General features: G+C 38.0%; 1 protein-coding gene across 7 annotated transcripts in view; it reads right to left on the bottom strand.

The window, feature by feature from the left end:
* Positions 1 to 923: 923 nt before the first annotated feature.
* LOC128702873 ((E3-independent) E2 ubiquitin-conjugating enzyme UBE2O) overlaps positions 924 to 15,923 on the bottom strand; it is a 171,543-nt gene continuing 156,543 nt past the window's right edge. For all 7 annotated transcript variants that reach the window (XM_070102546.1, XM_070102549.1, XM_070102548.1 and 4 more), the window contains 4 exons: positions 14,940 to 15,033; positions 14,027 to 14,228; positions 6,348 to 6,454; positions 924 to 5,871 (listed from right to left, as the gene is read on the bottom strand). In XM_070102546.1, the coding sequence (XP_069958647.1) occupies positions 5,609 to 5,871; positions 6,348 to 6,454; positions 14,027 to 14,228; positions 14,940 to 15,033 (666 nt within the window). In that variant the 3' untranslated portion in view covers positions 924 to 5,608. The remainder of the gene's footprint in view (positions 5,872 to 6,347; positions 6,455 to 14,026; positions 14,229 to 14,939; positions 15,034 to 15,923) is intronic.

Genomic DNA, 15,923 nt, shown 5'->3' with positions numbered 1-15,923 from the left:
AAAGAGCACCGTAGTTGTTGTTGGTGCTCTTTGCACCAACTCCAAGGCTGAGGGACTGATTACCTCATTTTCTGTATATAGTTCTACTGTCTTCAAATTATGTCCTAGAATTTGTATTGATAAAGCCACTGGATGGCAAAACGTATACAATAAAGATACCCAGATGTTGCACGTGCCTTAATTTCATACGAGTTTTTCGAGATACGAGCCGTGGCTCGGTCAATTTTTTGCTCCGAGTTATGAGCCAAAATCCGCATTACGAGCGAGCTTCCCCCTCAAAGGAGGTTCCTTGACGCTGGTGAGGGGCTCGTGATCTAGGGAATTGTATCTGTGCTCCAGTTCTCTAAATTAAGCCTGAATACCTTCCATCATCCCCCCAGCAAAGTATAATCCTACGGGTTTAGTGCTTCCCCATTATAATAACGATAATGAGCGAGTTCCAGAATGTCGCCACTAGTTGGCGAAGCAAACACCACACCATCTGCTGAGCAGTGCACGTGTTTACCTCCCTTGCGTTTTTCTTGTGTTTTGTGCAGTTATTTTGCCAAATTTCTTTTTTCTAACCATGGGTCCTAAGAAAGTAAGTGCAAAGGACAGTGCTGAGAAGAAAATGATGATGATGTCCATGGAATTAAAGCATGAAATCATAGATAAACACAAGCAAGGTGTCTGGGTTATGGGTTGTAGCATTTACATTGTAGTAAGTAAATCGGTGAAAAGTGAAGTGAAAAAAAATAAAAAAATTGTAGTTGTCAAGTTCAGTGATAAAGTGTAGCATTAAGAGTGTAGCAAGTAAGCTAAGTAATTAAGTGATAGAAAAAGAACAAAACGAACTTCAATGTTGCTGTTGGGGTTTATAGGGCTATTCACAGCATACACTGCTCTGCCAGCATCTCTTCTCCAAGGTAAATATGTACGTACACTTTACAAAACCAGTTTATTTCTTTACATTCTCTATTATGTTTTATTGCTTTTATACAATATTTCTTATTTATAAATACATTGTTTCAGTGTTTTCCTTATGAAACTAGTGATCTAGTACAGTTAGTCTCACAAACACTGTTTTCTCTTATAAGAAGATCTCAGATGGGGAAGCATGGGAAGACATGATCAGAGCGAGAGCGAGAATGGCCGTCACATAATGACATTTTATTCATTCTAGAGTATATACCATGTTTCTATGTTATTTATATTGTTTATTATGTCATATTAGATCAATTGTGATAGATAAATAAGCCGTAGAGTTGATATTAGCATTATATTGAAGTATTTTGTCCTGCCTCCCAAGAGCAGGAATTCCACTGGAACGGATTAATGGCATTTCAGTAAATTTAAATGAGGAAAATTGATTTGATATATGAGCAAATTGAGTCATAAGCTAGGTCACAGAATGGATTTAACTCATAAGTCGACGTTCCACTGTATTAGGCAAGTCCTTGACTAATAGTCAGCTCTCATAAAGCATCTCCACACACTGAAACTTCTCATAAATGAAAATGAAAAAGTACATCAAAAACTGAATAGTTCAACAAAATTTCTTCATAGTACGTGCTATTCAGTTTTTTAAGGATACAATCTCAGCATTTAAAGAACTGTCACTTATGTATCAGAGTATAATACTGTATACTATACATAGGCTGAAAATATCTCTTGAAATGGATTGTCTTATCAAATTCTTTGCCCAATTCAATACACAACAGCAAATAAACTTTGTGGTATGATTAACATGGCAGGTTCAATATAACAACTAATAAATTGTAATGTCAGTCAATATAATGATTGTTTTAAAAATCCTAAAGAATACTGATAACACTTATATTGTAAATATTACTCATATGATCCTCAACTTCACTCCCTCTAAACAACCAACATATTTTTCTACAATTTTAAACTAATTTTAAAATCAAATCAAATTAGATCCTCAGCAGTCTACTTCAGCACCGTAAGAAAAATTAAAAGTAATACTCAAAAAAAGCTAAAAAATTAGCACTTATAAGCAGCAAACTGAATGCTATGGATTTATGTGGCACTGTACAAATTTAAAATCCACCAAACCTTATCACTGACTTTCCAGAGGCAGTAGGTTGGGCTAGATGCATGTGAAAGTCCTATGTTCCAAAGAATTGGAGCTATTCTATTCCTTGGATCAAATGTGATTACCTCCCAGTCCTCAGGCATAGTATGAGCCCAAAGGGTTTAGTGCTTCCCAGATGATTACCACCAGCACCTGCATTAAGATACCCATGCCTGCTTTAAAACATGCAGCCTAGAACACACACACTAGCTTGTATTATTTTTATTCAGCCTCTAATTAATATGATTTCTTCAACTTTAATAAGAATGCTTTATTATATTGCAGCATGATTTTAACTTTTATTAATACATTACTTTCTTTTTCCCTATTTACAATGAAACAAATTTAGTCAATGATTATCCATTTTAGAATAGTTACATTCAAGATTGCATTTTTTTTTTTTCATGGTTTTCTTTTTCTTTCTGTATGATCATACACGTATCAGTTTAAGTATGGTATTTTACTTTTTTTACTAATTTAACGAGATTCTCTATGAAATTCCATAAAGCCAAGATTGTCTTGTACCCTTTATCAAGCAATAAAAAAAAAATCTATCTCTAAAAAACTTTTCAATATTATTTATGTTTAGATAAAAAGTTACAAAGTTTCTGACATAATGACTTATAAGATGCTTAAAAGCAATACAAAATTTAACACAACTGCTTGCTCGCTCGCTCGCTCTCTCTCTTTAAACATGTTCCTCCCCAACACTATCACACTTGTCTATCATCCCCTTGTACTTCAGTGAACATCTAATAACCATAGAGGTGCAATGTATCAGTGCAGCTGTTTTAAACAACAAATATCTAGTCAAGAGTATGATATACCGACAATCAATTTAGGTAAATGGATACATGCAAAGTTCTGGATATAAACTATACGGAATGATGCATAGGTGCTCCTTTACCTAAATTTAAATCTGGAGTTCAATAACTAACCTTAGGAATCATGCAAAATCTCTGTCAAACATTAACATCCTAAGGAATATTATGAACTATGTGACATGCAACAATCAGTCCTGAAAAAAAAAAAAATGGTAAGGAAACCACACACTGCCACTATTAGGTGGAAATAAATAAGTACTCATACATAATGTGAATACCGCAGAAATAATTCACCTGAAAAAATAAGCAAAAGAAAAATGTCCGAAAGACAATATTAGTAATGTACAATAATTAACAAACACAAAGTTTCTGACTGGTGTTAAGGGCAGGTATACCAACCAATTCATTATAATATTACGTGCTCTAAATTATTATTCAATTATGTACTAATATTATAAATACCCTTACAAGAGAAAACAAAAAAATTTGGTTTATATAATTTTTTACTGTAAAGACATTTTTAGCTATATCTTTTAACACTAAAGATGAGCTTCAAGAAGCATCTTCAGTGCACTCCATATTATAAAACTGAGTGCATCTTTCTTTGAGATTCTTTACAACATACACAACAGCGGTTTCCCTAGCTTTATGCGGTTTAGTTTATGTGGTGACCCTAATTCTACTAGTAATGTGCTACATGCCATGTCCATCGTTCTTGAGATCACCCAAGCCCAACACCACTCGATTTTTAATCTCTCTTTAAATACCACTAAACTGATTTATACCAACAAAGAATGAACAAAGTAAATTTGGGTGTGAGAAATCAAACAAGAATTTATAGTGAATAAAATCGTATGGGTGGTTTTAATTATTTATCGTTAATTCAAAACAAAATGTACACCAGGTTAGACGAAGATGGGTTGCCCCAACACACAGGGTTAGGGATGGAGGGAGGAAATAGCAGTAAGCTGTGTATTCACAGGTCTATAACATGTGCATTTCAATCCAGACAAAAACAGGCTGACTGGTTGGTGGTTAAGGGAATGTAAAAGAGGAGGAGGATTATGACCGAAATTTTGAATTTTACATTTTTCTAATTTATTTTCTGATTAATTGTATTTATTTTTGGTACATGGCCATTTGGTGTCTATCAGGTATACTAAAAAATTTTTTTTGGTAAAAGTAAGTAATGTGAATTTTTCCCTGCTTTTGTAGTGAAGAGTACATATTATTATATGTGTATTATGACTGCATTTTGGGTTATAGTTTTACCAAGTTTTCTGGGGGAAGAGCCAAATTTATTTAATTTTTTGTATATGACCATTTAGGCTTTTTTTTTTTTCTTTCTTTGAGAACATTAGTCAAGAAATGTGGAATATACAGTCTCAGAACAAATCCTGACTTTTTACATGTTATACTGCATATGCTCTATATCAATCCACTTTGTGCCACAGGTCAGCAACACATCTATTGCATAAAGCGAGGGGAAGAAACCGTTATACAGGAATAGAGCAGTAAAGAAACATTTAAAAACTATTCAAATGTAATAAACTTCCTGATAACTATTGCTGATGGTGAGATAAAATATTACCTTTAGAAACGTGCATCTTGATCATCTATAACTGCCAACATTAAGTGAAAAATATTCAGTAACCACAACGAATATCATGAAAATATAAAAAATGCGAGATCCTTCATGATAATAAAACTGATTAATTACTTTTGCTGATCAAGATGCTATAAAAAAAATAAGTGAGGCACTTTGAAGCAAATCCTTCAGAGGACATCAAAGAGCTGGTTTACAAGGTAATGTATATTATTTGTGGAAATACACAAAATAATTATATTTAAACATAAAATACTGTGCTGTACTTATCTAGAAAGTCTTTGAAATATCCCAGTTTTTCTGTAGATTGCAATATGCTAAAACTACTACGGTCATGAATGGCTTTTTTTTTTGTGTGTTTACCATAAACAAAGAATGTACTGTTTTGTATAGCACACTGATACTACAGCATAAAGTAATTTACTGTATAACATACTTATTTCAATCTGTTCAAGCATTTAAATAATTAACCTTCAAAATATGACAATATTAGCTTTGATTAACAGACAGTTCAAAGACAGGGGTAGACCTTTAATTCATGCAAGAACTGAAGGCTTTGAAAATATTCATTTTGTATTTATTTAATAAAATTTTACAAATGATCTCTTTTTAATTTATGTTCTAATAGAGTAATTACCTTGTAGCAACCTTAGGTACTGGGATACTACATAAAATGATACACTACTGTAATGTATAATGTGAAAGGGTGAAATTCTGAAATTATAAGAAAAATATATACAAGTCAACTAGTAATAAATATTAACAATGATACATGATAATACAGTACTCATGAACTACACAAAAAATTCATAAAATAAAAAATATAATAATTACAAAAGTTTGTCAAGAGAGCGGTGTACATAAAACAAACGTTTTAGTACTAGTTAAAGATATTCTTTGGGATAACAAAGTCATTGTTGGGATGGCAATATATCATCTCCTTTTAGATTCATTACAAAAAGGAAAAATACCTAACTTATTATTGTAGAGGACCGGAATTTGACAATGTCCACAACTTGCAAAACTTAACGAACACCACAACCCGCACAGGCACTGAATATTAACATTAATAACTGGGATAAATGGGCTAGAATTGGACAATAGCTACGAGTTACCATCAACAATGTTTCCTTCTTCTGTCTCGACAGATGGAACTTTAGTGGCTCTAGTTTCAATATTTCCTGTAGTCATGGAAGTTGTGGGAATCTTGATATCTGCTATGCTAAAACCAGGAGGAGCTTGATGATCTGTTGACACTCCCACAGACTCCAGAATAGCCTTAAACTGCTGGAGGGTTTTGCGTAAGGTGATACAAAAACCTTTAGAAGCAGGGATCAATGGAAATTCTGGCAACTCCACTTTGGTATCTGATGGAAAAAGAAAAGACATTAATACAAATGTACACTTTTTTCCTCTGTGAAAGCTAATATTGTACAGCACAGCATTTATAATTTTTTTAACATGTCATTTCCTACCAAAGGAAAAATGCATTCACCAACACTCAAGTCTCTAGCATTCTTGTCATAAGCGTGAGGGCATTGCAAGTCAAATGACCTTCCAAACTGTCCAAGGACATCACAAATCAAATGACCCTCCAAACTATGAAAAAACCCCTCTTTTCACTCATTGGCAAGTACTGTGCCTCCAACCTCCAGCACTCAAATCTAATCGGTAATCCCTATGATTCTTAATTGATATAATTAATCAGCTCACTCAAATTGCTACTAAAGATTGTCTTGCTATGTAAGAGGATAACCAAAGCAAAACTTTCACAATGAGTAATCAATGAACTGCTTTTCTCCAATGCATTTCTACTGGTGTTAAAGTATAAAACTAAGAGTACCTGTTTTATGTATCTCCCTGAAGGTGGTTGGTGTTGTTGGTGAAAGTGGATGAGAAATATTGTAATTTTCTGATATCTCCAGCCAGCACTCTAGCCTCTGCACTTGTCTGTAGAAAAAAGGATAGTTCCAATTATTTCTAGTTAAAAGGAGAATACAAGATTTCAGTAATATTAAAAAAAACTTACTCAAATAGTTACAATGTATTTCTTATAAACTAAAATCACTACTTTTCTCTTGACATGTAATGCTAGTCATATAAAGAGCCTAACAGTATTATTATAATCATTACTGCTATAAGATTTACCAAAATTATTAAAATACATAGCTATTTTAATTTTTAATTTTTAAGTTTCATAGGCATTAGCTTTTGACGTCCAAAAGGTTTATAAACTAAAAGAGGAGGCAGTTAGGGTAAGATATAAACAGCTATTGGAGGATAGATGGGCTAATGAGAGCATAGGCAATGGGGTCAAAGAGGTATGGGGTAGGTTTAAAAATGTAGTGTTAGTGTGTTCAGCAGAAGTTTGTGGTTACAGGAAAGTGGGTGCGGGAGGGAAGAGGAGCGACTGGTGGAATGATGATGTAAAGAGAGTAGTAAGGGAGAAAAAGTTAGCATATGAGAAGTTTTTACAAAGTAGAAGTGATGCAAGGAGGGAAGAGTATATGGAGAAAAAGAGAGAGGTTAAGAGAGTGGTGAAGCAATGTAAAAAGAGAGCAAATGAGAGAGTGGGTGAGATGTTATCAACAAATTTTGTTGAAAATAAGAAAAAGTTTTGGAGTGAGATTAACAAGTTAAGGAAGCCTAGAGAACAAATGGATTTGTCAGTTAAAAATAGGAGAGGAGAGTTATTAAATGGAGAGTTAGAGGTATTGGGAAGATGGAGGGAATATTTTGAGGAATTGTTAAATGTTGATGAAGATGGAAGCTGTGATTTCGTGTATAGGGGAAGGAGGAATAACATCTTGTAGGAGTGAGGAAGAGCCAGTTGTGAGTGTGGGGGAAGTTCGTGAGGCAGTAGGTAAAATGAAAGGGGGTAAGGCAGCCGGGATTGATGAGATAAAGATAGAAATGTTAAAAGCAGGTGGGGATATAGTTTTGGAGTGGTTGGTGCAATTATTTAATAAATGCATGGAAGAGGGTAAGGTACCTAGGGATTGGCAGAGAGCATGCATAGTTCCTTTGTATAAAGGCAAAGGGGACAAAAGAGTGCAAAAATTATAGGGGGATAAGTCTGCTGAGTATACCTGGTAAAGTGTATGGTAGAGTTATTATTGAAAGAATTAAGAGTAAGACGGAGAATAGGATAGCAGATGAACAAGGAGGCTTTAGGATAGGTAGGGGGTGTGTGGACCAGGTGTTTACAGTGAAACATATAAGCGAACAGTATTTAGATAAGGCTAAAGAGGTCTTTGTGGCATTTATGGATTTGGAAAAGGCGTATGACAGGGTGGACAGGGGGGCAATGTGGCAGATGTTGCAGGTGTATGGTGTAGGAGGTAGGTTACTGAAAGCAGTGAAGAGTTTTTACAAGGATAGTGAGGTAGTAGGTTGGTAGACAGCAACCACCCAGGGAAGTACTACCGTCCTGCCAGATGACTGTGAAACAAAAACCTGTAACTGTTTTGCATGATGGTAGGATTGCTGGTTTCTTTTTCTGTCTCATAAACACGCTAAGATAACAGGGATATCTTGCTACTCCTACTTACACTTTGGTCACACTTCACAGACACGCACATGCATATATATATATACATACATCTAGGTTTTTCTCCTTTTTCTAAATAGCTCTTGTTCTTTTTTATTTCTTCTATTGTCCATGGGGAAGTGGAAAAGAATCTTTCCTCCGTAAGCCATGCGTGTCGTATGAGGCGACTAAAATGCCGGGAGCAATGGGCTAGTAACCCCTTCTCCTGTATACAATTACTAAAAAAGAGAAGAAGAAAAACTTTATAAAACTGGGTTGCTTAAATGTGCGTGGATGTAGTGCGGATGACAAGAAACAGATGATTGCTGATGTTATGAATGAAAAGAAGTTGGATGTCCTGGCCCTAAGCGAAACAAAGCTGAAGGGGGTAGGAGAGTTTCAGTGGGGGGAAACAAATGGGATTAAATCTGGAGTATCTGAGAGAGTTAGAGCAAAGGAAGGGGTAGCAGTAATGTTAAATGATCAGTTATGGAAGGAGAAAAGAGAATATGAATGTGTAAATTCAAGAATTATGTGGATTAAAGTAAAGGTTGGATGCGAGAAGTGGGTCATAATAAGCGTGTATGCACCTGGAGAAGAGAGGAATGCAGAGGAGAGAGAGAGATTTTGGGAGATGTTAAGTGAATGTATAGGAGCCTTTGAACCAAGTGAGAGAGTAATTGTGGTAGGGGACTTGAATGCTAAAGTAGGAGAAACTTTTAGAGAGGGTGTGGTAGGTAAGTTTGGGGTGCCAGGTGTAAATGATAATGGGAGCCCTTTGATTGAACTTTGTATAGAAAGGGGTTTAGTTATAGGTAATACATATTTTAAGAAAAAGAGGATAAATAAGTATACACGATATGATGTAGGGCGAAATGACAGTAGTTTGTTGGATTATGTATTGGTAGATAAAAGACTGTTGAGTAGACTTCAGGATGTACATGTTTATAGAGGGGCCACAGATATATCAGATCACTTTCTAGTTGTAGCGACACTGAGAGTAAAAGGTAGATGGGATACAAGGAGAATAGAAGCATCAGGGAAGAGAGAGGTGAAGGTTTATAAACTAAAAGAGGAGGCAGTTAGGGTAAGATATAAACAGCTATTGGAGGATAGATGGGCTAATGAGAGCATAGGCAATGGGGTCGAAGAGGTATGGGGTAGGTTTAAAAATGTAGTGTTAGAGTGTTCAGCAGAAGTTTGTGGTTACAGGAAAGTGGGTGCAGGAGGGAAGAGGAGCGATTGGTGGAATGATGATGTAAAGAGAGTAGTAAGGGAGAAAAAGTTAGCATATGAGAAGTTTTTACAAAGTAGAAGTGATGCAAGGAGGGAAGAGTATATGGAGAAAAAGAGAGAAGTTAAGAGAGTGGTGAAGCAATGTAAAAAGAGAGCAAATGAGAGAGTGGGTGAGATGTTATCAACAAATTTTGTTGAAAATAAGAAAAAGTTTTAGAGTGAGATTAACAAGTTAAGAAAGCCTAGAGAACAAATGGATTTGTCAGTTAAAAATAGGAGAGGAGAGTTATTAAATGGAGAGTTAGAGGTATTGGGAAGATGGAAGGAATATTTTGAGGAATTGTTAAATGTTGATGAAGATAGGGAAGCTGTGATTTCGTGTATAGGGCAAGGAGGAATAACATCTTGTAGGAGTGAGGAAGAGCCAGTTGTGAGTGTGGGGGAAGTTCGTGAGGCAGTAGGTAAAATGAAAGGGGGTAAGGCAGCCGGGATTGATGGGATAAAGATAGAAATGTTAAAAGCAGGTGGGGATATAGTTTTGGAGTGGTTGGTGCAATTATTTAATAAATGTATGGAAGAGGGTAAGGTACCTAGGGATTGGCAGAGAGCATACATAGTTCCTTTGTATAAAGGCAAAGGGGATAAAAGAGAGTGCAAAAATTATAGGGGGATAAGTCTGTTGAGTGTACCTGGTAAAGTGTATGGTAGAGTTATAATTGAAAGAATTAAGAGTAAGACGGAGAATAGGATAGCAGATGAACAAGGAGGCTTTAGGAAAGGTAGGGGGTGTGTGGACCAGGTGTTTACAGTGAAACATATAAGTGAACAGTATTTAGATAAGGCTAAAGAGGTCTTTGTGGCATTTATGGATTTGGAAAAGGCGTATGACAGGGTGGATAGGGGGGCAATGTGGCAGATGTTGCAAGTGTATGGTGTAGGAGGTAGGTTACTGAAAGCAGTGAAGAGTTTTTACGAGGATAGTGAGGCTCAAGTTAGAGTATGTAGGAAAGAGGGAAATTTTTTCCCAGTAAAAGTAGGCCTTAGACAAGGATGTGTGATGTCACCGTGGTTGTTTAATATATTTATAGATGGGGTTGTAAGAGAAGTAAATGCGAGGGTCTTGGCAAGAGGCGTGGAGTTAAAAGATAAAGAATCACACACAAAGTGGGAGTTGTCACAGCTGCTCTTTGCTGATGACACTGTGCTCTTGGGAGATTCTGAAGAGAAGTTGCAGAGATTGGTGGATGAATTTGGTAGGGTGTGCAAAAGAAGAAAATTAAAGGTGAATACAGGAAAGAGTAAGGTTATGAGGATAACAAAAGGATTAGGTGATGAAAGATTGAATATCAGATTGGAGGGAGAGAGTATGGAGGAGGTGAACGTATTCAGATATTTGGGAGTGGACGTGTCAGCGGATGGGTCTATGAAAGATGAGGTGAATCATAGAATTGATGAGGGAAAAAGAGTGAGTGGTGCACTTAGGAGTCTGTGGAGACAAAGAACTTTGTCCTTGGAGGCAAAGAGGGGAATGTATGAGAGTATAGTTTTACCAACGCTCTTATATGGGTGTGAAGCGTGGGTGATGAATGTTGCAGCGAGGAGAAGGCTGGAGGCAGTGGAGATGTCATGTCTGAGGGCAATGTGTGGTGTGAATATAATGCAGAGAATTCGTAGTTTGGAAGTTAGGAGGAGGTGTGGGATTACCAAAACTGTTGTCCAGAGGGCTGAGGAAGGGTTGTTGAGGTGGTTCGGACATGTAGAGAGAATGGAGCGAAACAGAATGACTTCAAGAGTGTATCAGTCTGTAGTGGAAGGAAGGCGGGGTAGGGGTCGGCCTAGGAAGGGTTGGAGGGAGGGGGTAAAGGAGGTTTTGTGTGCGAGGGGCTTGGACTTCCAGCAGGCATGCGTGAGCGTGTTTGATAGGAGTGAATGGAGACAAATGGTTTTTAATACTTGACGTGCTGTTGGAGTGTGAGCAAAGTAACATTTATGAAGGGATTCAGGGAAACCGGCAGGCCGGACTTGAGTCCTGGAGATGGGAAGTACAGTGCCTGCACTCTGAAGGAGGGGTGTTAATGTTGCAGTTTAAAAACTGTAGTGTAAAGCACCCTTCTGGCAAGACAGTGATGGAGTGAATGATGGTGAAAGTTTTTCTTTTTCGGGCCACCCTGCCTTGGTGGGAATCGGCCGGTGTGATAATAAAAAAAATAAAAATAGTGAGGCTCAAGTTAGAGTATGTAGGAAAGAGGGAAATTATTTCCAAGTAAAAGTAGGCCTTAGACAAGGATGTGTGATGTCACCGTGGTTGTTTAATATATTTATAGATGGGGTTGTAAGAGAAGTAAATGCGAGGGTCTTGGCAAGAGGCGTGGAGTTAAAAGATAAAGAATCACACATAAAGTGGGAGTTGTCACAGTTGCTCTTTGCTGATGACACTGTGCTCTTGGGAGATTCTGAAGAGAAGTTGCAGAGATTGGTGGATGAATTTGGTAGGGTGTGTAAAAGAAGAAAATTAAAAGTGAATATAGGAAAGAGTAGGGTTATGAGGATAACAAAAAGATTAGGTGATAAAAGATTGGATATCAGATTGGAGGGAGAGAGTATGGAGGAGGTGAATGTATTCAGATATTTGGGAGTGGACGTGTCAGCGGATGGGTCTATGAAAGATGAGGTGAATCATAAAATTGATGAGGGGAAAAGGGTGAGCGGTGCACTTAGGAGTCTGTGGAGACAAAGAACTTTGTCCTTGGAGGCAAAGAGGGGAATGTATGAGAGTATAGTTTTACCAACGCTCTTATATGGGTGTGAAGCATGGGTGATGAATGTTGCAGCGAGGAGAAGGCTGGAGGCAGTGAAGATGTCATGTCTGAGGGCAATGTGTGGTGTGAATATAATGTAGAGAATTCGTAGTTTGGAAGTTAGGAGGAGGTGCGGGATTACCAAAACTGTTGTCCAGAGGGCTGAGGAAGGGTTGTTGAGGTGGTTCGAACATGTAGAGAGAATGGAGCTAAACAGAGTGACTTCAAGAGTGTATCAGTGTGTAGTGGAAGGAAGGCGAGGTAGGGGTCGGGGTCGGCCTAGGAAAGGTTGAAGGGAGGGGGTAAAGGAGGTTTTGTGTGCGAGGGGCTTGGACTTCCAGCAGGCATGCGTGAGCGTGTTTGATAAGAGTGAATGGAGACAAATGGTTTTTAATACTTGACGTGCTGTTGGAGTGTGAGCAAAGTAACATTTATGAAGGGGTTCAGGGAAACCGGCAGGCCGGACTTGAGTCCTGGAGATGGGAAGTACAGTGCCTGCACTCTGAAGGAGGGGTGTTAATGTTGCAGTTTAAAAACTGTAGTGTAAAGCACCCTTCTGGCAAGACAGTGATGGAGTGAATGATGGTGAAGTTTTTCTTTTTCGGGGCCACCCCGCCTTGGTGGGAATCGGCCAGTGTGATAATAATAAAAATATAAAAAATGTCCAAAAAACAGTACCTATTTTTTTTTTAAACACACTGTCCATTTCCTACCAAGGCAGGGTGACCTAAAAAGAAAGAAAAAATACTTTCATCATTATTCAATACTTTCACCATCACTCATACATAATCACTGTCTTTGCAAAGGTTTAGAAGTCCCTCCAAACTGCCAATATCCCAAACCCTCCTTTAAAGTGCAGGCATTTTACTTCCCACTTCCAAGATTCAAGTCCGGCTAACCGGTTTCCCTGAATCCGTTCACAAAATATTACCCTGCTCACACTCCAACAGCTCGTCAGGTCCCAAAAACCATTCATCTTCATTCACTCCTATCTAACATGTTCACGCATGCTTGCTGGAAGTCCAAGCCCCTCGCCCACAAAACCTCCTCTACCCCCTCCCTCCAACCTTTGCGAGGACGACCCCTATCCCACCTTCCTTCCCCTACAGATTTATACACTCTCCAAGTCATTCTACTTTGTTCCATTCTTTCTAAATGACCAAACCACCTGAACATTCCCTCTACAGCCCTCTGACTAATACTTTTAGTAACTCCACACCTCCTCCAAATTTCCACACTATGAATTCTCTGCATAATATTTACACCACACATTGCCCTTAGACAGGACATCTCCACTGCCTCCAGCCGCCTCCTCGCAGCAGCATTTACAACTCAAGCTTCACACCCATACAAGTGTGTTGGTACCACTATACTTTTGTAAATTCCCTTCTTTGCCTCCATAGATAACAATTTTTGTCTCCACAGATACCTCAACACACCACTCACCTTTTTTCCTTCATCAATTCTATGGCTAACCTCATCCTTCATAAACCCATCTGCTGACAAGTCAACTCCCAAACATCTGAAAACATTCACTTCTTCCATACTCTCCCTCTCCAATGTGACATCCAATTTTTCTTTATCTAAATTGTTTGATACCCTCATCATCTTACTCTTATCTATGTTCACTTTCAACTTTCTACCTTTACACGCCCTCCAAAACTCATCCACTAACCTTTGCAATTTATGTTGAAATATAATTTTTTTATAAAACATTCAAATGTTTTCTTAAGAGATGATGGTAAAACAATATAGATACAGCTTTTAACCCAGAAAAACAGATTAGCAACTTGAAAACAAAATACTTTGTCATAAAGAAGACAAATCCTTTAAGCTGAAAAGATGATTATAATCTTAATAAAGTTATGAAGAACTAAAAATAGTACAACAGTACATGTAGGCACTGCAAAAAGTAAAATCTAACTTTTTTTAGTGAATTACTGGGAGCACAGGACTTACCGAAAAGCTTTTACATGAAAATGGTGAATGATTTCACTTTTAAAGATATCAGGTGGTGCCTGGATCACTTTTGCCATAGCCTGAATTAGTTTAAGAACTACCATTTCATTGTACATGCGAGAGTTCTCCCGTCCCTGCTGTGTACCTTTCTGACGCTCATACCCAGCTTCATTGAAGTATGGCTCACTCACTAAGATCAAACCTATATAAAACAAAACAAAAAATTAGAAGCATATTAAAGACACAATCTTATATCACTATTATTTTAAAGATTCTGCGTTTAAAAATTTAATTACAGTATTATATTGCACAAATACAGTGGTACCTAGAGTTACAAACTTAATTTGTCCCAGAAGGCTGTTCAAGCGCCAATACCAAATGAATTTGTTCCCATAAGGAATAATGTAAATTAGATTAGTCGGTTTCAGACCCCCAAAAATACACTTACAAAAGCACTTACAAAAATACACTTATGTAACTGTTCGAGTTACAAGCTATTCGAAACTCAAGGTACCACTGTAAAAATTATACTGGTGGAATTGAATAAAATACACAAGCTGGCAGGAACATCAGTAAATTCAACAACTGAGGCAGAGATGTATCATCCGAGAACAATGATGTTTTATAAAATTTAAATAAGTAGATAAATGGTGGAAATGATCAAGGCACGTAAATGTAAAGGTTCTTAATCAGCATGTTAAAAAATAACGTACTGACCGTCTCCTACCGAGGCAGGGTGACCTGAAAAAGTAACACTTTCACCATCACCATCATTCACACTATCACTGTCTTGCCAGAGGTGTGCAGATACCACAGTTCAGATCTCCCTCCAAACTGCAAATATCCCAAACCCCTCATTTAGAGTGCAGGCACTATACTTCCCACCTCTAGGACTCAAGTGACACACACTAACCCTGTATTGAGATGATGACTTGAAGAAGATTACTCTGGCTGGTCCATACCTCTGTGCCTTTGCCACTCCATGTACCAAGGAGTGATACACAGACCTGTAGAGAAAGAATAGAAGCATCATGTGACCCATGGGTTTACTGTTTTTTTTTATTTTTTTTTTTTTATTATCACACCGGCCGATTCCCACCAAGGCAGGGTGGCCCGAAAAAGAAAAACTTTCACCATCATTCACTCCATCACTGTCTTGCCAGAAGGGTGCTTTACACTACAGTTTTTAAACTGCAACATTAACACCCCTCCTTCAGAGTGCAGGCACTGTACTTCCCATCTCCAGGACTCAAGTCCGGCCTGCCGGTTTCCCTGAATCCCTTCATAAATGTTACTTTGCTCACACTCCAACAGCACGTCAAGTATTAAAAACCATTTGTCTCCATTCACTCCTATCAAACACGCTCACGCATGCCTGCTGGAAGTCCAAGCCCCTCGCACACAAAACCTCCTTTACCCCCTCCCTCCAACCCTTCCTAGGCCGACCCCTACCCCGCCTTCCTTCCACTACAGACTGATACACTCTTGAAGTCATTCTGTTTCGCTCCATTCTCTCTACATGTCCGAACCACCTCAACAACCCTTCCTCAGCCCTCTGGACAACAGTTTTGGTAATCCCGCACCTCCTCCTAACTTCCAAACTACGAATTCTCTGCATTATATTCACACCACACATTGCCCTCAGACATGACATCTCCACTGCCTCCAGCCTTCTCCTCGCTGCAACATTCATCACCCACGCTTCACACCCATATAAGAGCGTTGGTAAAACTATACTCTCATACATTCCCCTCTTTGCCTCCAAGGACAAAGTTCTTTGTCTCCACAGACTCCTAAGTGCACCACTCACTCTTTTTCCCTCATCAATTCTATGATTCACCTCATCTTTCATAGACCCATCCGCTGACACGTCCACTCCCAAATATCTGAATACGTT

Source organism: Cherax quadricarinatus, chromosome 82, assembly GCF_038502225.1.
Source record: "Cherax quadricarinatus isolate ZL_2023a chromosome 82, ASM3850222v1, whole genome shotgun sequence".
Classification (NCBI taxonomy): domain Eukaryota; kingdom Metazoa; phylum Arthropoda; class Malacostraca; order Decapoda; family Parastacidae; genus Cherax; species Cherax quadricarinatus.
The sequence above is the reverse complement of the archived record's forward strand: the minus strand, read 5'-3'. Positions and strand labels throughout refer to the sequence as shown.